The following is a 24,766-nucleotide window of genomic DNA, read 5'->3' as shown; positions in this document are numbered from 1 at the left end:
GCAATATTAACACATTTGAATTTGATAGTGAAATTAAATAGAACTATACAAAAATAAGATATATTGTAACATATTATGTTAGAATCAAGAACCATTGCGTGGTCCCGTTAAGCTTATATAATGTGGCGAGTTTTATGGTAACGGGGTTGTAACCCCCTCTTTAAAGCTAATTAATTCCTTATGGCAATGCAAATGTGTGTCTTTACTATACAAAATTAAGCGTTAACTTTTGCTGTGTAACACAAAGTTGAAGAATTTAAGGATAAAACTGAAAAGTAAATTTCATCGAAAATCATAAATAGGAGCTTACATAGTATTTAATAATACGTATTTACATGGTCATTGTTATACTTGTACGTATAATCATCAAAAAAGAATTTCTAATGTACACGTAAAAAATAACGTATATAAACGTAACATATTGGTACTTTTATGCCCCTAGATCTAAGATCAGGGACATATTGTTTTTCTCTTCTGCCATATACATACATATATACATGGAGAGTAATTATTTAAAATAAACATCAAAATCATTAAAGAAGTAATATTTCTTTTTATATTATATATATCATATTATTGTTGTTTTGAAATTCAGCAGATTTTGATTACTGTAGACGTACTTTTTTCCACGGGGTCATAATTCCGCGGAATCTCAATTTCTGTTTTATCCGCGGGTAGAAAATTACGCAGATTTTCTAGATTGTCACTATATGCCTTATACATTTATATTTAGTACGCTTGGACAAATTTCCGCGGAAAATTTGTGACCGCGTACATAGCGTAAATTAATAACACGCGGAAAAACGTACTTCTACAGTATTTAATCTGCAAATTTTAAGAAAATTTGTTCCACACGATTTTAGTTCGGTGGTAAACCTCCTGTCGCTGAAAGGTTTTCTTGAATCACAAATATATTTAATGGGACCGTGTATCAGCTTTCGGAATTTCATCAAGTGTTGATTAAGTGTATGAAGGTTTACGTCCTGTTCGAGATTTTTTCACTCTAACAGAGAAGCAACCATATACCGATGAAGGACTTCAAATTTAGACTTTATTTGGCACTCAGGCCCATTGAGTATTGAAATTTTTATCGTGCCAATGCCTGCCATGAAACGTGACCTCGGTTTTAAGGTATCATCCAAAGAACCCCAACTTTCACTTTAAAGTGCTTAACGCTTAGGGAAGATGCAGTTGTTACGTTTTTTTTTATCGACATAGGAGAGTCGCAACCGTGGCTCGAAACCACGACCTTACGATCAAGCTCTAGCGAATTCTCTTGAATGGGTGTAACTTTATTTTTAAGTGGCTTCTAAAAAATGTTGAAAAGGAAGTTATTTTGAAGTTATTTTGATGAATTTATAGATATCTGTGATGACTAAAACCCCAGTCACATTTCCAAAAACGAACAACGGCCGACGGGTTTTGAAGCAAAAATGGGATTCTTCGGGTGACAGTAGTCAGTTCATCGGCAGTTGTCTTGGCCGATTTTGACCTATTTTTTGTCGGCCGACCAATTTTGTGTCCATCGGTCCAAGTTATAATTTTTCATGCGTCGGTGGCCGATTTCTTCAACTGCAGTTATCCGTCGACCAACCTCCGATCATCGTCCGACCATCGGCGGTCAGTTTATTAAGTCAGTCGCCCGTCGTTGGACAATAAGTGTGTTGAAAATTTCGGCCGACAGTTAAAATCAAACTGTAGCTCAGAGCTCGATCATCAGGCGACTATTGGCCGACTTGTGAATATTTAACCTATTAAGGATATATAAAATAAACAAAATTTTGATGCATGGATTGATATAAATTTTTTGAACGGAAATAACATAAATAAATAATCCTTAAGATATAAAGAAACCTTAAGTATTCTTTGCTGCTTAGATAGGCACTATTTGTCGTTTTTATGCAATTCCAAACAAAATTTTGTACACATTTTCAACATTGAGTCAAAATTTTATAAGATTCTGCCACTTTGCCTTGCAAACATTACCCACGTCACCTATCTGAATATAGATCTATGAAAAACTATTGCTGATTTTTAAGGAAAAAAGATTTTTTTTTTGTGTTATTTATCCAAGTCATCGGTGTCCCTAGAAAATAATGTGACTGCTCCGTGTCGCCCAATACTATGTCGACCGATCATGTTCTTTCAGCCGACAAGACCAGAAAAATTAAGTCGCCCGACCATCGGCTTAAATGTGACCGAGGCATAAACTATCATTCACTCAAATTTAAATTTTTGCTTGTTTTGAGGGATTTTTTATATATCATTATAAGAACTTTCTTAATATGAATGGTATTTTCCTGATATAGTTAATTTTAAGCATGTTTTTTTAAAGCAGAATGCATACATATATATTTAAATATTTATACATGTATAGTTAAATTACGTTGCTTTTCTTGCTCCTATGGTTAAGATTGCTATTTTTTTTTTATTTTTGGAAAGGGGGGGGGGGGGGGTCCCAACAACAACCTACCAATAGTCTACGAGGGTCACTTTATTAGTTATCCAAGTTCAATCAAGGGTGTACAGGGATTTACCCCGGGTTTTATTTCATACACCCTGAGGCCGAAGGTTGTATAAAATATGGAATAAAGCGCGGGGTAAATCCCCGTACACCCTTGATTGGACTTGGATAACGAATTTATTTCCTATTTACCCAAATAATTCTTTATAAAACTGTGTATCAAGCTATCGATTTAACATTTACTACGTCCTTCAATGCATATAGTGACGTCATGTTATTTGCTTCTTATCATAAAGAAACTATGCATTGTGACGTCATGTTTTTTCCCCCGACTGAAGTCGGGTGTACGGAATTCTAAACCCTACTTTGTAACCAATCAAAGCTCGTGTTACAAGCTAGATAGGAAATAATTCGTCGTTATACCGGCATATTTCATGAAGCGCATTAGTGCTTCGTGATAAATATTTTTCTGATGAATTACCACAAAATTTATACCATTCAGCTGTCATTTTTAAAGCAAAAGAGTTTGCACCATAGTTTTGACGTAAAGTGCGGTTTTATGAAATAACAATGAAGACATTCATGGTAGTTCATGAGAGATTGAACAGTCTTCCTATTTGCAAGGAATCTTCTGGAAAATTATTTGGACAAGTAAATATGATCATTTATATAGAACCACAAGAACGTGAATTTACCAAATCATCTTATAGGAATAAAAAAGATCTATAAATTTTCTAATGTTTATTTTTTATTTAAAAATCAACCATCTTGACAAATTAGTCGATCATACACCTAAAGGTGGAATAAGGTTTAAATTGAAATATTTACATTTGCAAATATCTCTCTTAGATAATTCTATGAAGAGAAAATATATTCAATTCCGTGTTCATATTATTTGGGGGTCAGAGGTCATAGCGAATCACAGAGCGAGGTGATGTTTTGTCTATACATATTTATAAGACGGTGCAACTTGTATTGGAATATTTCTAAATATCTCTATTGTTATAAGTTTATAACAATGAAAAAGATATAATGATTAACAATATGGATATTTTTCAATCACGAGTTGTACAATCAATCTTCTTTTGACGTGCATTAGGTTTTAAATCACGTGACCAACTAAAAGTTCTTTCCCAGAGAACTTTTTAAGATTGTTGTTTATTTCTAAAAACATGTTTATATAGAAAAATAAAAGAACCGATAAAAACATTTATCTATCTTCATACTCAATAACAATCATAATTAGAGAAGAAAAAGAATGCAAAAGTTACAAAAGTTTCCATATTATAGCTACAGAACCAAAAGGACACAGAGGATATCGGGTTTGGATTCTGTCAAACGTCCTTTCAGCTGCGAGATACATGTACGTGTATAAGTACTCATTTAATGAACGACTAGTTTTACTTCATCTGATAATGATGTCATGAAGTCTATGACGTAAGTGATAATATACATCATATGACGTAGATTCTTCACTATGACGTCCGTTCTGTACTGGCTCTGTTAATTGACTTCATGACGTGTATGAGATTTCTGGCGTCTATTGAGTACAAATTGGACAATACCAAAAATAACCAGCACCAGCCAGCAAACTGTACAAATCCATGAGGCATTCTGAAAAGGCCCATAAATATTATTATTTTGGCGCAGCTTTATTATTGTTATTCAAAAACTAATACTCTCTGTTATATTTTGATAGAATCCCTCTTAAATTTCTGATTGACTGAGATCCAAAACATGCAAGTGTCTGTTTAGGATGATTTTTTTCCTTAGACTAGAAGTAGATTTATTACGATAATAAGCATAACTGATAATTATTTTGACTATTTTGATTCCACTCAGGTAATGATTATAATGGGACAATTGAAAATATTTATTGAAAGGCCACATCTTTTTGATCCAGCATTCTCTAATGTTTCTGAAATTCACTGAACTGAAAATTTAGTTTTAAATTTTTCTCTCCTCTTAGGATGCAGGCGTTAAAGGCATAATTCTACAATAGGGGATTTAATGATAAAATTGTAAGCTAATTTATCAGGTCGCCATAAAACATAATTATTATAGAATGTCATCATTTCTCAACATATTGCTGGGAAACTCCGAGAGTCAATTAGCGTTAATCAGATTTAAAATTTATTTGGTTGTCACGATTACCTGAGTAACATTAATTAAGGTGTAGAAGCGTCCCGTAGAAGAAGTTTCCTTTGTTGCCACTGACTCAAGCTTCTGGTTTTCTGCTTCTATACAACTGGAAAAATATAAATTCAGAGTAAGCACTGTATAAATTAATTCTGCTGGATCTGTCGATGTCTTTAGAATGTAAGCTGATACTATTTTAGAATTTATTCTTACCTGGGATAGTACTTGTATTTGCCTTTTGTCATTGAGTCACATATCTCTTTAAAACCAACACTGACCATGCAGGAGGCAACAAGCATAAGTACTGTCACCACTGAGTTCAGCAGGATAAATGGGAAAACCCACATCTGTGACCTAAATCCAATCCATAGGTTATGTACAATGAAACCTGTCTTATCCAACAACCACTGGGAGAGGAATTTTATGTCGGAGTAGACAGGATGTTGGATAAGACAAAAACATAATAAATAGTAAAATGGAAATAAAATTTAACGTAAGAATAACGGATTACACAGGTGTCGGGTTAGACAGTTTTCGCTGTATTTTAACAAATTATGTTTTTGTGTGTGTTTTTTACTAATTGTAAAATAAAAAAAAAGAAATATTTATTTTACTTTTTTTTTCGTTTTTGAAATAGATTTTAAATATATGGATTGATTTTATATTGTTTTACGTGCCTCTCGAGAATTTTTTACTCATATGGAGACGCCACCAAATGGCGGTGGAGAGTTGCAATTTTTTTTCCATACTCGGCACTTAAGGCCTTTGAGCAGGCACCTACTGCGATGCGGAACCTCGGTTTATACGGTCTCATCCGAAGGACCGGTCTCCACGTCCCACAGTGGGATTAGAACACGCAACATAAGGATCAACTCTTTTCTTTTTTAAATATAATAAACAAGTTTAAAATAGTTACATTTCATTTCAGCACCCAAAATAGTTTTGTATTCCTTCAAGAAAATAATAGAATTAAAATTTAAGTTTACTTTCTATACAGTTGATACCAGTGTGCCGATTATGAAAACATATTTCTTAGAGAACAATTTTTATGACACATAAAATAGAAGTTTAGCCCTTCTAAAAGTTGAGAGAGAGAGACTCACACAATGGACGGGTCCCTCTGAGCTTTATAAATGGTGTACGAGTTGTAAATCGCCATCCCAAGAGCGTAAAAGATGCAAAAAATTACACCATTGTAGATTGGGAATTCACAGTTGGATTTGTTGCTATACACTAATAAATACCTCTCGGAGTTGTAAGGTTTAAGGTTGGCGTACAACAAACAACCGTCTGATCTAATCTGTAAAAAGACTACACGATGAAATAAAAGCATGACGTCTCCAAGCTGTAAGGTATTTTACTTTGATATTTAATTTAATTGCTAAAATTTAACAAGGAAAATCAGTACTGGATGCAGAAGAAAAGATCAGAATGCAAAATTTTACATTCACTAATTAAAGGAAACCCTCTGTTTGTATGCATAAGTTAAAAGTCTATCTTCGATAGTAAAAAATATTAATCTATAAATATTTGATAAACGTATGCAGGTTTGTTTTACAAATCAATTGTTTATTCTGGGTTTGGAATTTCATCAGAATATTTAATTTAGTGTTAAAACTTTCGATAAATAAAAACTTTATTTTCATATATATGCATGTGTTTAACCCTTTAACACATGGACTGCCTTGAAGTGAATATGTATGAATTAGAGTTCTTTAGCAAAAAACCAAGTACTGTTTATTTGGAAGTTAACATATCTTTGAGATTAAAAAAAAGTATTGCAAGTATTAGATCATACAGAAATTATGCCTTTTGCAAAGCACAGCCTTTACAGTGAAATTGTAAATCTTTGTGACTGATATCCTTTTATCGAATCGTTAAATTTTGGCAACAAGAAAATTAAAAAAATAACTAATACATAAATAAAATCATTATGATTCAGTTTAAAAACTATATTTCAAATTTTATATTTACTGCACATGTGTAAACTATCTAAATTGTATACACTGTACTTACACGTGAAACACCAAGTGGAATTGAAATCGCAAAACCGCAAACAAAAATAACGACATAAACAAATATATTAATCAACAACAGAAAATTTGATACAGCCATGTCGGTTTTCCTCAGGAATGAAAATGACAAAAAATTTAATTGAAGAGTCATTTAAAATTGGTCACTTATCATATAGCAATAATGTTAATTAGGGGGCGTGTTTTTTAAGAGCGGTAAAACAGTTTACAATGTGACGGATACAGTGATTAAACAGTCTTGGTTACACTTTTGCCATTTTTATTTTTGAGTATCGCGAGTTTCAATTAATACCTCTCTTAAAATCTACACTTTCGAATTCTATGTAAGACTATCCTATGTAATATTTCAACCAATTTCTATTCTTTATAAATATTTTAATATTCATTGATGATAGAGCAGGCAGACAAGTTGATGACAATTAAACCTGTATATATATATATATATATATATATATATATATATATATATATATATATATATATATATATATATATATATATATATATATAAAAAAAGCACTAAAAAACCAACAACACTGTATATCATAAATGTCGGATCTACTAAGTAGATACAAGGTCACGGATGGAAATTTATATAAAGCACTAAAATGACCAACGACATATATATATATATATATATATTATATATATATACATATACTGATAATGGCAATTAATTATTTCAAGTTCAATGGGGGTTTACTCAACACAAAAGAGTAAATGTAATTTTTAAAAGGAGTATGGTTTATATTTATTTAAAGTAATTAATACTAATTAAGCTTATAGATTTACTCTAAAAATCCAAGAACCACATTTTTAAATTTCCTCTCATGATCCGAGCATATAAGTTTGAGTTTTGAAAATCAATGTCGAGTGTCCTTTTCAATTATTCTTAGAAACAACTTCATTCAGATTTTTTTCCGCATATTTTTTATGCTGTTACGTCACCGATTTGTCCTAGGTACCGAAAGTCCGATTCTAGGAGTGTACTCAACACTATTTTTAATTTATAAGTGTAAAAATACACAGATTTAAATCTACCAAAGCAATTGCACATCAATTACAAAATTCAACATTTCCTGCGGAAACAGATGTTCGCCATATACACGTATTATACCATTTTTGTACGAAAAAAATCTTAACATAAACGTACGTATTGAAGATTTGAAATTAATTTTATAACGGAAATCCGCCTTTGCAGATTGGTTTAGCTTTTTCGTACATTTTATTATATATTATACATATTTTACGGTACGTTAGAAATATGATATTTAATTTTGAAATTAAATATATATATATTTTTTAGATTTCAAATATTTGAAGGAGGTAAAGAGATTTTTTAAAATTCAATTTACAAATGAACTGAACGAGTATCAATATATGGTACTTTATATGGACGTACGTGAACGTGTTTAAAAATATAATACAGTTTTTATTCATCTTTGGGTTTCTTTAAACATGTTGATTACAATATGTGGCTAATTTGTGTGAAAAAGGCTGTCAGGTTTTTGGAAAAAGTTGGCATTTGAGGGGCGACTTCCCTTCTCTAAACATGTTTTCAGAATAAGGCATTTTTATATACTGGATATCGTGTGCTTCCTTAAGGTAATTTAATAATATAATATTTAATATGGGAGAAATAGATACACAGACGTATATGTTAACACAGTTGTAACAATTAAAAAATCCGACATTTCTTGTCTAATTATAATTACATTAATTAACGGCATAGTTTATTTTGCATTTTTCATTTTAAAACTCAAGCATAATCATATTTGGATCATTCATTAGTGGTAGAATCAGGTTTTAACAGAAAGCATTGTTAAATAGAAACGAAAAAAAGCTGATAATGAACATACTTCTATCTTCATAATCAGTAATAAATAAATATAATGCTAAAACTCCAAAAGTGTCCATATAATGGTTACTATGACTGTCATACATGTACATCCTTTCAGCTGTCAGATACATATAAGTACTCATTCAATGATAGACTCAAAATATGTCTTCATCGGATTATGATGTCAGGAATTCCATGACGTAAGTGATTATGTACATCATATATGACGTAGATTTTTCACTTCGACTCTGCTCTGTACTGGCTCTGTTTATTTACTTCATGATGTGCATGCGTTTTCTGGCGTCTATTAAGTACAAACTGGACAATTCCAAAAATAACCAGCACCAGCCAGCAAACTGTACAAATCCATGAGGCATTCTGAATTTTTAGAAAAACCCTAAACAAATTGTCTAAGCTAATTTACTGCTATTCAAAAGGTGAAACAAGTCCGGGAAATTATAGGATCTGCCATAATCCAGTATACGAAGGGCCATACTCAAAAATGTGCTCGAAAAACAATCACAAGCGGTATATAATTGTTACCGACATATGTTTTAATCAAAAGAGAATATTTAAGTTAAATCATTGAGACTAAATCATTGAATAGCGTTTTTTGTTCCTTTTTGAACACTGAGGACACTATTTATTGAACAGTTCTCGTACAATTGTTAATTGACTATACCTCATCGATATATTTGAATGTCAAGTTGAAGACGATAGCAAGTGTTTTCTTCTTTTCACGCATAAGATTTTGCACAAATTCTGCGTCATATGAATGCAAGAATAGATCTGCTAATAACAGGGCGCAATTGGTACCTATGGGAATTCTAATAGATTGTTGGAAGACCTGGTGTCAAAAAAAAAAAAAAATAACAACACAGATATTGTCAATCAGAAACTTAAGTATCTTTTTGATGTCGACCTCAGGCTACTAAAATATTAAAACCGTAATAAAAAAAACTGAAAAACGTTACATATTTCATACTATCCCGAAACCAGGAGAATTTTACTCCTTTGTTGCTTTTTAAGGTTATAAATGTTGTTATTAAAGTAAGAATGCAGACGATAGAGGTATAATTCTACATAAGAGGGTTTAACAATAGAAATTTGAACTAGTTCATAAAGTCACGCTACTTATTAAAAGTATGTCATCATTGCTCAACATATTGAGGTCCGTGTTTGCTCTGCTCCTATTTTATACAGATTTATGGACTTTGATATTGAATGCTGTTCGTTATCTCCATATCTTTCATGGATTTCGAAACATAGATATCTCACAGATTTGCAGTCAATGCAGAGATCGAATTAAAAAATGTCAATATAAACATTAAAGCATTATTTAATTGCAAAGATATAGTCTCATAACTGCATCGGTGTGTGCAAACAAATTGAGTAACGCGCTAACTATATATTGAAAATAGCTTATAGTTGATACATATCAGTCTCTCGATTATCAAAATATATATTTCTAATAAAACACAAATAAAAGACACGCAAAAATAAACTACATGTTCTAAATATTGAGAGAGAGAGAGAGACTCAAACAATGGATGGGCCCATCTGAGCTTTATTAATGATATACAAGTAAATCACCATCCAAAGAACGTAAGAATGCATAAAAATACAGCACTGTAGATTGGGAATTCACAGTTGGATTTGTTGCTATACACCAATAAATATATTCCGGAGTTGTAAGGTTTAAGGTTGGCGTACAACAAACAACCGTCTGATCTAATCTGTGAAAAGACGTACACGATGAAATAAAAAGATTGATGTATATGAAAGGTATTTCACTTTGATACTCAATTTAATTGCTAAATTTGCACAATAAAAATCAGTATTTTTATCAATTAGGTACGTTCTTTTGCAAAAAACCAAGTAGTTTTATTTGGGAGTTTACATATCTTTGAGAAAAACAAAGAAGTTAATGCTGGTAATAGATCATTCGGTATTTATGCCTTTTGCAAAGCACAACCTTTACAGTGAAATTAAAAATCTTTGTGAATAATATCCTTATATTTAATCGTTTAATGTTGGCAACAAGAAAATTGACTAAAAACTGAAGGAATACGTAAAGCTAAATTAATATATTTCGGTTTAAAACAATATTTGAAATTTTATACTAACTGCACATGTCTAAATTATCTAAATTGTACATGTATACACTAATTACACGTGAAACGCCTGGCGAATTTGAAATCGCAAAACCACAAACAACAATAACGAAAGAAACAAATATATTAAACAATAACAAAAAGTTTGAAACAGCCATGTTGGTTTTCTTCACGAATGAAAATGACGAAACATTTAATTGAAGAGTCATTAAAAATTGGTCACTTATCAAACAGCAATAATGTTAATTAGGGGGCGTGTTTTTCAAGAGCGGTAACACAGTTTACAATGTGACGGATACAGTCTTTTAAATTATTCCTAGAAACAACTTCATTCAGATTTTTTTCCGCATAATTTTTTTATGTTGTCCTAGGTACGCAAAGTCCGATTCCGGGAGTGTTCTCACCACTAATTAATGTAAAAATATATAGCATTAAACCTTATGAAAGCCATTGCACATGAATTACAACATTCAACATTTCCTGCGGAAACAGATGTTCGCCGTATACATGTATAATGATTATTTTGCGAAAAAATCTTTCATAAATGTATTGAAGATTTGAAATTAATTTTATTACCGAAATCCGCCTTTGCAGAGCGGTTTTGCTTTTCGTACATTTTATTATATATTATACACTCGTATATTACGTTAGAAACATGATATTCAATTTTAAATTTAAATATATATAATATATATTATCAGATTTCAAATATTTGAAGGAGATATAGGGTTTTGTTTTTCATCAATTTACAAATGAACTAAACGAGATTCAATATATCGTACTTTATATGGACTTAAATGAACGTGTTTAAAAAATATAATACAGTTTTTTATTAATGTTTGGATTTCTTTAACATGTTGATTACAATATGTGGCTAATTTGTAGGACAGGACTGTCAGAATTTTTGAAAAAAAGTTGGCATTTGAGGGGCGACTTACCTTCTCTGAACATGTTTTCAGAATAAGGCATTTTATATACTGGATATGGTGTGCTTCCTTAAGGTATTTGTAGTTGAAAATTAAGCAGCATTACTTGAAGTCTTTACTCCTTCACCCTTTAATGGTTTAATAGTTTAAAATACTACAAAATGCTTTTTTCGTTTTATATTATTACAAAAATGTATACTAGTAGGTTGCCATATTTAATAATGGAGAAATAGATACACAGACGTAAATGTTAACACATCTGTAACAATTGAAAAATCCGACATTTCTTATCTAATTATAATTATATTAATTAACAGCATAGTTTATTTTGCATATTTAGTTTATTTTGCATTTTTCATTTTAAAAATTAAGCATAAATATATTTGAATCATTCATTAGTGGTAAAATAGGGTTTAAACTGAAAGCATGGTTAAATAGAAACAAAAAAGAACTGATAATGAACATCTATCTATCTTCATAATCAGTAATAAATAAATAGAATGTTAAAACTCCAAAAGTGATTATTACCGGCCGCCAGGAGGCGGTCGGTTATATGATATGAAAGTTTTAAGTCGCCGTGCGTTTCTGCGGAGTTAGAACAATTTGAATAAAAAAATATTTAACATTCATGTAATAGAATATTAAGACAGATTTTTTTAAATGTTAAACAAAAACGCACAATAATCATAAAATTAAAATTTTATAAATAATGGGTTAAATGTTTCATCCAATCCTGATTGACAAACTCCGACGTAACTGAAGTGCGGAGAAATAAGCACACATGTTGGGCATAGTCTAAAGCAAGGGCCGCGTTATATACATGTATAAACAAATTTACTTTCTCTACTTCAACAGGATTTGTTGTATATATAATTTAAAATGACGTGTAAATATAAATATACAATGTACTTTTAATACGGAAAATTTTCAAAAATATGACTTAATCTTAGTTTATTATCAGACAGAATATTAGGAGATTTTTCTCCAACAGACAAGGACAAAGCGCGTTTTACAATATGCCAAGCCTTTTCCAGCCACACAAGATAGAGAAAAAATGTAGTGGCGGATCTAGAGGGAATATGGGGATTTCAACATCCTCTGAGCGAGCGAGGAGCCCCACATAGTTGTTACGTTTTATTTAAAGTTAAACTATCTCTAATTAGATAAGTTTAAACGTTAGTTTTGATGGTTAAATGTTAAAACTACTTAAACATCAAACTTCCGCCAGAGTTCGTTTGTACAAATGAATCTGAGTGCGGGGACGCAGAGGACTATGAGTAAGTTGCTTAAATACATTGTACATGTAGAAATGTACAGGTATTATGTACTGAAGAAAACCCTGGAATGTCGCATTCAAATGTTTAATGTCATAGGGATATATATTAACAGATAAATATAAGAATTTAGTTTCTAATTGTATTATGAAAGAATTAATAATTGGTTTGCGGCCGATTTTTGACGCTTGCGTCAATATGTTTCTTGTGTACATCATATATGACCTAGATTCTTCACTTCGACTCTGCTCTGTACTGGCTCTGTTAATTGGCTTCATGACGTGTATGAGTTTTCTAACGCCTACTGAGTACAAATTGGACAATTCCAAAAATTACCAGCACCAGCCAGCAAACTGTACAAATTAGGGATGTCAACGAATATTCGAGTACTCGACGATCGTTCGATCATACTGACTATCCTCTAAAATTTCTTTAGTCGATTATTCGTAAAAAATGTGTTTCATGAAAGTAATTTTGAATTTAAGGTAATAAACTTAGATTTGCCCATTTCATTTATTTACAGATCAATATTTTCATATGTAAAATTAATAAGGGTATAGTATAACGGTTAAAAAAGCAGATTGGGAAAGAAAATAAAACATGTTTAGTAATGATTGTCTACCTCCAAAATTTTAAATTTGGGTCCATTATGAGAGTAATTAAACTATGTTTTCTTTATATATATATATAAATATATATATATATATATATATATATATATATATATATATATATATATATATATATATATATATATATATATATATAAAGCACTAAAAATGACCAACGACACGAACAATAAAAATTGTCAAAATTTTCGGGACGCCCTGTCCCTTCCTCAGGACAAAGAAAAGAGTTAAAAAGTCTTAAGAACAAAGGAAAAAGCGAAACAAAAAACAACTAGCACTACTACTAAACTACTAAACACTATATATTTACATACTAAGTTACATGTTGATTTGGAAATTTTTAAGAACACTATTAAAGAAAGAATCCGGACCGCTATGAAATGCGTCCGGTCTATCGGGTATACTCGGGTGAAGTGCGATTTACATAATTGAACGAATTAATTATGCTAATTAATTACGACAATCAGTAAATCGTACATTGTTTCATTCTCTCAAAATGGCGTAACTATACTTGATAAAGAATAACCAAAGAAAAATAATATAGAAGGGGCATTTTAACATATGAATTATGATCTATTATAAATTTTAATTTGAAATGTTTTAGGACTGATTATCGGTAAAAAATAATTAATAATTAATTAACAAAGGCGTAAGCAATACATAGTTATGTGGGTTGTTCGAGAGTTGGTGACGCAAATTAACTGTAGAGTTTACACTAAATTGAGAGAATAATCTTGTTTAGTATCATCAGGCATCGGGTCTAGTTTACGTTCATTCTTAAGAACCTAAGCGGTATCCTTCAAAAGAACCTACCAATTCTCCATTCAAACAAACGAATGGCAGAGGTCTTTAAGGAACCCCCATTGGCTGCATACAGACGCCCTAGGAACCTAAAGGACATGGTAGTAAGAACCAGACTGGACAACCCATTACCTAACGGGGGCTTTAAGACTTGCTCTGACAGAAGATGTCTTCTTTGTAAGCACAGCACTGACACAGACAGTTTTAACAGCCCTGTTACAGGCCGCAGCTACAAAATACTAGGAAGTTTGTCCTGTCATACTGACAACTGCATTTATCTCATCAGTTGCAAAGTTTGCTCCAAACAGTATATTGGTGAAACAGGAGATCTCCGCAGGAGAGTCAATAACCACCGTTCGACCATTAGGACCAAAAAACTCAATGAAACCGTTGGGGAACATTTCAACCTTGAGGGTCACAAATGGGAGGACATGACAGTAGTGGTGATTGATCATAACCCAAGATGGACAGACGCTCAGAGAAAAAGCAAAGAAAAGTTCTGGATGCACAGATTGAAGTCATTCCGCCCCAATGGTATTAACAAACTGAATGACTTCACCAGAATGAACGTAAACTAGACCCGATTCCTGATGATACCAAACAAGATTATTCTTTCAATTTAGTGTAAACTCCACAGTTAATTTGCGTCACCAACTCTCGAACAACCCACATAACTATGTATTGCTTACGCCTTTGTTAATTAATTATTAATTATTTTTTACCGATAATCAGTCCTAAAACATTTCAAATTAAAATTTATAATAGATCATAATTCATATGTTAAAATGCCCCTTCTATATTATTTTTCTTTGGTTATTCTTTATCAAGTATAGTTACGCCATTTTGAGAGAATGAAACAATGTACGATTTACTGATTGTCGTAATTAATTAGCATAATTAATTCGTTCAATTAAATCGCACTTCACCCGAGTATACCCGATAGACCGGACGCATTTCATAGCGGTCCGGATTCTTTCTTTAATAGTGTTCTTAAAAATTTCCAAATCAACATGTAACTTAGTATGTAAATATATAGTGTTTAGTAGTTTAGTAGTAGTGCTAGTTGTTTTTTGTTTCGCTTTTTCCTTTGTTCTTATGACTTTTTAACTCTTTTCTTTGTCCTGAGGAAGGGACAGGGCGTCCCGAAAATTTGACAATTTTTATTGTTCGTGTCGTTGGTCATTTTTAGTGCTTTTTATAAATTTCCATCCGTGACCTTGTATCTACTTGATAGATCCGACATTTAGGATATACAGTGTTGTTGGTTTTTTTAGTGCTTTATATATATATATATATATATATATATATATATATATATATATATATATATATATATATATATATATATATATATATATATATTAATTACATACAATCATTGATTATTTGCACAAAATTTCATAATTAAAAATTATCCCAAGCTCTCGCTCTCTCTTTGTTTTTATAAGAGACACACTTTAATTGTTTAAACGGACACGCAGAAATTGGCTTTAATTCTGTTCTATCGTTATGTAAAGAAAGGACAATTACGAGCGTTTGTTATCCTGAATTTAGATAAAACGTACAGCTGATATATTAATTTTGAAATTAAATGCATTGGATACATATTGATGTACAATTTTTATTGTATTACGTACATGTTTACAATTTAGAAAATCGTTTTATAATGGTGATAGCGCAGGATGAATATTGTAAAATAGTCTGTAAAAGACAGTGAAAATGATATGAATAAATAATTAAAATTAAACGAATATTCGACTATCGTTCGACTAAAGCCTCCGACCATTCGACTAAGCTGTCCGAGTAAAACTGACATCCCTAGTACAAATCCATGAGGCATTCTGAAATTGAAGAAAAAAACCAAAACAAATTGATTGAGTTAATTTATTGTTATTCAAAAGGTAATACTCACTTTCATAATTTGGTTGAATCATTCCTAGAGCGCTTTCTTAGGTACCATCTGAGGTGGGATCAGGTACCATGGAGGAGTGAACATCTCCAGCCGACAGTCACACTCGCGATCGCGTTTTAATTGAAAAACTTCAGTCAGCATTTGACTCAATGATAAATTGAATTTGCTGACGAGGTCATTTTATCGACCATAGAACTTAACAAATGATGACTTTAAACGACACTGCTGATATTTTTGTTTTATCAATTTGTTTGTTAATAATTTACCTCGTTTTAGAAATTGTTCATACATGCTCCTGCGTATCAAATCATCTGAGATACATAACCTCCTTATGCAGGTGATGAAGGTATATTGCTTCAAAAGTAAGGGAAGTTGACTACAGAAATATTAAAGTCATCACGTTTATCATAGAGCTTGGTTGTTTGATTATGATTAACATCTTTTTCAAGTGAAAATACCCAAATGTGAAACAGATGTGTCAGACTCTGTGGTATCTTACATCTGAATGTCACCAGGATATATCGTTTAGACATAAGAATGGAAATTACAATTTTTAATTGACAATACGTATTAGATATATCTGAATGTCAAGTTGAAGACCAAAGCAAGTGTTTTGCGCAAAGTTAATAAGATTTTGCACACATTCTACCTCATATGAATACAAAAAGAGGTCTGCTAATAACGGGGCGCAATTGGTCATGGTACCCATGGGAATTCCAATAGATTGTTGGAAGACCTGGTCTCCAAAAACAACATATATATTGTTAATTAGAATCTCAAGCATCTTTCCGATGTCGACCTCAGACTACTAAAATATCAAAACTGTAAGAAAAGTCTAAAAAAAAAAGAAAAAAAAAACTCCGATATTTCATACTATCCCGAAACTAATATTTGTGACAAGGGAATTTTACTCTTTTCTTGCTATTTTTTTTTCAAAGTTAATTTATTTTTACTTCAAGTAAGAATGCAGACGATAGAGGAATAATACACTGTACTGCATAAGGGGGTTTAACAATAGAAATTGTTGACTAGTTGATGAAGTCACACTGATTATTAAAGTATGTCATCATTTCTCATCATATTGCTGGGAAACTCTTGTTAATCTGATTTAGTTTTTATTTGGTTTTTATTTTGCTTCTATACAACTGGAAAATATAGATTCCTTTTTGGCACAGTATTAAAACGGATGGGTTTGCTAATGTCCTTGGTTTGTAAGGGGAGACGTCTACAGTATTAATTCTTACCTGGGAAAATACTTGTGTTCCCCTTTCGTCAAGGAGTCACACATCTCTTTAAAACCAACACCGACCATACAGGAGGCAACAAGCATGAGAACTGTCACAACTGAGTTCAGCAGGATAAATGGGAAAACCCACATCTGTGACCTAAATATAACACAGGGTTTCCAGACATCATTAACCCTATCTGAGACTCTAATAAACATTCTCATCAAATAAAGATAAGTATCAATATTTAAATTACACATGTATTTTGAATATAAAGCGTCTGTGCATTTACGGCATTGCAAGGCATTACGGTCCTTGCATTGAAAACGCAATAACATGGATACGGTATCAAAAGGATAAATGTTACGTTTTATTTTGACGTCACAAATGTTGAACACCTTGGAAGTACAACGTCAAAAACGAAAACCACGCTTACATTGAGCAGAAGCTGTAGCGTTGGCTCTTCCATCAACCGTAGCTTATCCGAAGGATAAATGCATTCACAAATTTAATTCAATATGTTAGTCCATTATTTTTACACTTGACGACGAATTTCTCCGTTATTTCCCGATCATGACAAGGAGCACAGAGCAAAAAATATGATCGGTCGACAGGGGATGCTCACTCCTCATTGAAATTTGATCCAACCTCTGATGTTTTGAAGGTCCGTGTTTGCTCTGCTACTATTTTGTTCAGATTTATGTATTTTGATATTGCGTGAATGCTGTTCGTTATCTCCATATATTTCATGGATTTTGAAATATAAATCACATTTGCTGTCAATGCAGAGAGTTAAAAAATGTCAATATAAACATTAAAGCATTATTTTGTAAAGATATAGTCTCATAACAGCAGCGGTGTGTGCAAACAAATTGAGTAATTAATGCGTTAACAATATATTGAAAATAGCTTACAGTCGATACCTCTCTCGATTATGAAGATATCTTTCTAATAAAACACAATTAAAAGACACGCAAATTAAAATTTTAGTCCTTCTACTTGTTCTAAATATTGAAAGAGAGAGAGAGAGAGACTCACACAATGGATGGGTCCCTCTTGGCTTTATAAATGGTGTACGAGTTGTAAATCGCCATCCCAAGAGCGTAAAAGATGCAAAAAATTACACCACTGTAAATTGGGAATTCACAGTTGGATTTGTTGCTATACGCCAATAAATACCTCTGGGAGTGGTACGTTTTAAGGTTGGCGTACTACAAACAACCGTCTGAACTATTCTGTGAAAAGACAATAATGAAATAATAGGATACGTAAACGATGTAAATGGTTTACTTTTAAATCTTTAAAATTTCTAAATTTCCAATCTTAATTGCGTGTCAGTAGGAAAACTAGACGACGTCACGTTTAAAGTTGTAAGAATTCAATATAATTAAAGTTTATAATTATCTGTAATTGTTTTCTTATATACACTAGCAGAAATACTTCCTACTGATAAATCAATGCATATTCATATTCAATATTTATACAGCGATGTGTTTTTATGGATTAATGGTTTAAGAATTCAAGGCTTGAAACTTTATCACGAATTTAATTTAGTCGAAGTGCTTTTTAAAATTAATTTATTTTATTGTAATTTTCATATGGACGTCTTCAACCACATTACATACTGTACACATGTAATAGCTTGACGTTTACATGTACCAAGTACATACATGTATATATTGGGCAGTTACATTATAGTTTTATTTTCACCGTTTTCGCGACTTGTAATATCTTCGTAAAATAAATAGCGAATGCAGGTATCGGAAAACGTAAGTACCTGTCTCAAAGCACAAGCCTTTAGCGTGAAATTAAAACCCTTGCGGCATGTACCCTTGAATGGAATCTTTAACTATTAGCGACATGAAATTGAATTGAATGCCTTAGCAATAATAAAAAAAAATACCCCGCTATACATTATAAGGGACTTATAATGTATAGTGGGGTATTTTTTGTGGAGCGATTGTTTTGGGGTTTTGACGATTTTTTCATATTGTACACATGATGAATAAGTGTAATAAATATAATTTTTGAAAAAAATGTCCAATAAGCCCCGGGGTTGAATATCGGGGGGGGGGGGGGGGGGGGGGTCCTGTCCACAAGTACCTGTGGTCAAAACTTGCAATTTCTGCCAATGTCTCTAAGCATTTGTATAACATAGCATGAAGGATATGGAGAAAACGAACAGAATTCAATACAAAGTCCATAAAACATTACAAAATATAGGGGTAGAGCAAACATGGGCCTTAACAAATGGTAATTTCCATTCCTATGTCGATACATGTACGATATATCCTGGTGAGCTTGAGATAAAAGATACCAAAGAGTCTAACACATCTGTTTCATACTTGGATATTTTACTTGAAATAGACGTTAATGGTGATCAACAACCAAAGCTCTATGATAAAAGTGATGACTTTACCTTTTCTATCGTCAACTTCCCTTACTTATGTAGCAATATACCTTCATCACCTGCATACGGTGTTTATGTATCTCATTTGATTCGATACACAAGAGCATGCTCTTCTTAAGAACAATTTCTAAAACAAGGTAAATTATTGACAAACAAGTTGAAGAAACAAGAATATAAGCTGTCTCGTTTCAAGTCATCATTTCATAAGTTGTATGGTCGATACAATGACCTTGTCAGTAAGTACAATTTATCATTAAGTCAAATGTTGATCGACTGACGTTTTTCATACTAATTGTTAGTTCATTATTTATTGTATTTGCTGAAAAGATCATTGTATCGACCATAGAACTTGCGAAATAATGACTTAAAAATGAAATAAGACTGCTGAAATTCTATATAATTATATTTTTTTTATTGAAAAAGCAACTGAATACTGCTCGTTATCTCCATATGTTTCATTAAAAGTTAGCTGCAGATCTGTAGCTCTCCGAAAAAATATATGGGTCAATATAAAAAAAAGCAGCTAAATGTGTCACTTCTTTGTAAAATCCTATTTCTTATTTTCTCCCAATTTTGGATTGTTGCTTTACAATCTATGACATCTGTACTTTCTATTTACTAATAGAAATTTTCACATAATTAATTTCATTAAAGTCAATGGCTGATTTTATCACACCAATCAGCCAAATTCATGCTGTCAATGGAATTTTTCTCTTCAAATAAGGATAAATACGCCAAAAATTATATGAAATTTTGTCTGAAAAATCATGTATACATGTACATAAAATAAATGTTAAATAGAATATATCTTTGAATAAAAAAATATGAGCCCCTCCTTCCATTTAACTGATACAGCATTTAATATGACTGACTGTGTACAAGAAAGTTGTGTCATTGGTGTTACTATTTTTGTTTTTGCTACAAAAGAGTTATCATTCCTGATAAGAAAATATAAACAGTCCTAAGTCATATTACATCACTTCTCACCAAAAACAACAGAAACTGCTCCTTGATATTCATGATCAGAACATATTAATGGATTCAGAAGTAAAAAAGTACACTAGTACAAACTTTTTTTGTCAGTGGTGTTTCCATCGTTATTTCAAAACGATTTCAGATATTCATTGAACTCTTTTACGAAAGATGTTCTTTAGGGAAACTAAAAGCAATGTTGACAAAACTTTTACTTTATCCAGGGTAAATTAGAAGTATTAGATCATTTTATGACTAATACGTCATTGGTGTTACGGTCATTGGCATTACTTTCTAAAGTTTAACACCAATGACAGGAATGGTTACACCATTGACAAAACAAGTACTTTTGGAGGCAAAATATATTCTTCTTATATTGAAAAATTATTTATTTGTATTCTATTTGCAAACCTAATTTATGGTATTTGAAAGTAATTGATTTATTTTCCAATAAATATTTTTTTTTCCACGTACGGAAGTTTTAAATATCTGGTAATGCCAATGACAACTTCAGATCATATACATGTATTGTATAACACCAATGACAAAACATTTTTTATGCTCAAAAAATATATTTTCCCTTCTGAAAAATTCACTGGCCATGCATGAATGTCAAAGTTTATCACCTAAGTAAAGTAAAATTAGTCAAGTTTAACTTAGTTTGTATAAATCTCTCTACGAATAGTTAACTTTTATGGTAACACCATTGACTGGTGAAGTAACACCGGTGACAAGAGATTTTGATTAATACATTTTATCTACTAGTTCTCTAATGAAGAATGTGGGATTTAAAACATCATATCCTTCACAATTGAGACCCTTTTACCCTACAAACATTATTTTTTTTTTCAAACCAATGATTAACAAACACTGCATATCTCTTGTCACCGGTGTTACTTCACCAGTCATTGGTGTTACCATAAAAGTTAACTATTCTGTCACTGGTGTTACCAGATTTCTTTTTGTTATAAGATCATTTTAAGTATGAAATCTCAGAAACTTTTTTTCATTTTTGTGTGTTAGCCATGCATTGTATTCTGTCTTTCACATGAAGTTTCATGTTATAGTATGTTTAAATGCTAATTGTTAAGTGCTAAGTCATTAGTATTAATAATTTCGATCATTGGTGTTACAGTTGAGTCAGTGGAGTAACCAACCTAAAACTTGTTATTTTTTACTTTTAATAAGTTTAAATGTAAGAAATGACTTTATATTACCTAATTTCACTCCTTCAAAAAAGTCATAAATTATGTTATTTTGAACTGTACACACATGGCACCACATTTACAGCATCTTTTAGTGTGTGTCTATTTATTTTTGTCTCATGTCAATGTCCAAATATGATTGATAACTTAATTTTCATCACTGGACAACGATACTTTTGTACTTATCTGTAAACTTGAATAATCCTAGTACATGTTTATCAAGGCTTGCATTCATAAGTTTTTTAATTGATTCTACACAACAAAATTTTATAAGGTAACACCAATGACAGAAAAACACAATTTGGTAACTTTTACGAGAAAATTCTGAAAAAAATCACAGGTGCTTGAGGACAGGACCCCCCCCCCCCCCTTCGATATAGACCCCTGGGCTTTTTCTATTTTTTTCTCATAAAAAATCTTCCATTGCCATATTTGTGATATGATCTATACCAGCAAATCGAAAAATTACCTAAAACAAACGTTCTATTAAATCTACCCTACATTCTCTATATAAAAATCAACGTTAATTTATATACAGAGAGGGTAGATATTTTTATAAAATATAAGTTTAAGCAAATTTTCTGAATTGATAGGATAGATTATATCACAAATGTGTCATCCATATATAATTTATGTGAAAAAAGTCTAACAGGCCCGGGGGTCTATATTAAGGGGGGGGGTTCCTGTCCTCAAGCACCTGTGAAAAAAATAGCTTCCCTACTGTTTGCTAAATGTTGTTTTCCCAAAATATTGTGCAGCTTTATCAATTTAGATACAAAAAAAGAAACGGAAATATTTAATTGTATCTCCAATTTTCATATGAACCATTTAGCTGCTTTTTTTATATTGACCCATATATTGATAGACCGGAGAGCTACAGAGCCACCCATTGAAAAAACTGTATATTTATTGCGCACAAAAAATGCGCTCGGTTATCGATTTATTTCTCCATGTTTTTCAAGCTGTAATCTCAAAATATTACTAACCGTGTGTTCCTAACATATTCTTTGACTCTTTCCACAACAAAACATTCCTCATAATTGTTGTTAATAGTCCTCCTGGCCCTGATATTGCAATCTTCGGACATTTCGCTTATTTATACTGCCATTTTGGTTTCAAAGATAATTCGATCCAAAATGCTTCGTTCAGATGTCAACTACGAGAGAACTTGATAGACGAAAGAGTAATTTTTTGAAATCTTCCATTTTTTGCAATTGAGGTAAGAATTTGGAAAAATTAATCAAGAATCGAGCGCACTTTTTTGTGCGCAATAAATATACAGTTTTTTCAATGGGTGGCACTGTAGCTCTCCGGTCTATCAATATCTTTTTTTCGGAGAGCTACAGATCTGCAGCTAATTAAAAGTCCGTGTTTGCCCTGCTCCTATAATTTGTACTTGCTGTTTGAATGAACAAATGAGCTTGAATACTGTTTTTATCCCCATTTCCTTTCTTCAAAATCTGGTTCCCTTATATCTTCTTATTCTCGTATTTTAGTATTACCCTATTCATGCTATTCGATGTATTTTGAAGTGTTATTGGTCGGGTCTATCAAACTGGAAAATTAATTCACTTAAAATTAAGCATCCTTACTCATTTTCCGCATCTATATACTTTTAATACCGCTATATCCCGTTATCGAAGTCCAAGATGCTCTGTATTTCCTATTATACGCCCTGTAGTTCGATCAAAGATGCACTGTGACAGAGTTTAATTATATAACTGTTACAGACATCGATGATATGTAAATAATTATCACCATAATTACAGATTAAATGAAAATTTTCAAAAATCACGATTTCCACTTCAGTGAATTACATACACCTCACTTAGGAGTACAACTTGTCAAACAATCCTCGTATCAATCACTGAATCCCGTTTTTATCGCCACCCAATGAATCCCTGACTAAATTGAAAATGGCAGCAAGAGACTTCATTATCAACCTCGAAGCTTATTGGATATTTCTTCACTATTTATTAAGTATTTCATTGGAAAAATCGGGAAAAAATGAAAAATAATCCTTCCATAAAAATATACTATACACATGTACATTATAAGAGAGAATGTATAGTGGGGTGTTTTGTATGGAACGAGTATTTTCCACTTTTTCCCGCTTATGCCTGTGGTAAACTTAATGAATAAATGTAATACATATAATTTGTGAAGAAATATCCTACAAGCCCTGGGGTTGATATTTTATCGGGGGGGGGGGGATGTCAACAAGTACCTGGGTTGTCTATATGACGTTAAAAGTCTGCATATATAGTCTTTAATATATCGTGGGGAATAGTTAAATAAAAAACAATTCATGCTATTAATCTGGTATAATTATACCCCCCGCTTGAAAAGTGAGAGGATATACTGTAATCGGTATGTCCGTCCGTCCGTCTGTTACGCTTTGGGGTACCCATGTATGCATCGATTATCCGCAACTCCTATTATATACCACTGAATGAAATTTGTTGAAACTTTCACAGATTCTTTATTAAATATTGCCTTTGTGCACCTCCTATTTTATTTTTTGATCTGACACATATTTTGGGTTTGCCACGACAAAACATGGACACTGCCATTATATTCATATGGGAGGCGGCGTATTATTTAGTGAGCTCATTGCTCACAGTACCTCTATAATAGTTATTTTGGGTATTTCAATCTTTCTAAACGTACATGTACTTCCGTTGGTTTTTAAGTATCTGATTAAACTGATATGTCGATATTTAAACAATAAAATGTCTTTCTTTCTTTGTTATTTAAACAATAAAATGCTTTCTTTGTTTGTTGTTACTGGAATGAACGGAAGCAGCTGTTGCAGAAATAA

At 31.8% G+C, this 24,766-nt stretch overlaps 1 protein-coding gene across 1 annotated transcript; it reads right to left on the bottom strand.

The window, feature by feature from the left end:
* Window positions 1–3,496: 3,496 nt before the first annotated feature.
* LOC134266198 (transmembrane protein 179B-like) lies at window positions 3,497–18,516 on the bottom strand. Its single transcript, XM_062748431.1, has 4 exons — window positions 18,397–18,516; window positions 17,377–17,517; window positions 4,619–4,712; window positions 3,497–4,078 (listed from the first exon to the last, which is right to left on the bottom strand). The coding sequence occupies exons 1-4, from the start codon at window positions 18,450–18,452 to the stop codon at window positions 3,968–3,970; spliced, it is 402 nt and encodes a 133-aa protein (XP_062604415.1). The 5' UTR covers window positions 18,453–18,516; the 3' UTR covers window positions 3,497–3,967.
* Window positions 18,517–24,766: the final 6,250 nt, after the last annotated feature.

The sequence above is a fragment of the Saccostrea cucullata genome, unplaced genomic scaffold, assembly GCF_032062105.1.
Source record: "Saccostrea cucullata isolate Sc308-1 unplaced genomic scaffold, CSIRO_AGI_Scuc_v1 ctg1301, whole genome shotgun sequence".
Classification (NCBI taxonomy): domain Eukaryota; kingdom Metazoa; phylum Mollusca; class Bivalvia; order Ostreida; family Ostreidae; genus Saccostrea; species Saccostrea cuccullata.
The sequence above is the reverse complement of the archived record's forward strand: the minus strand, read 5'-3'. Positions and strand labels throughout refer to the sequence as shown.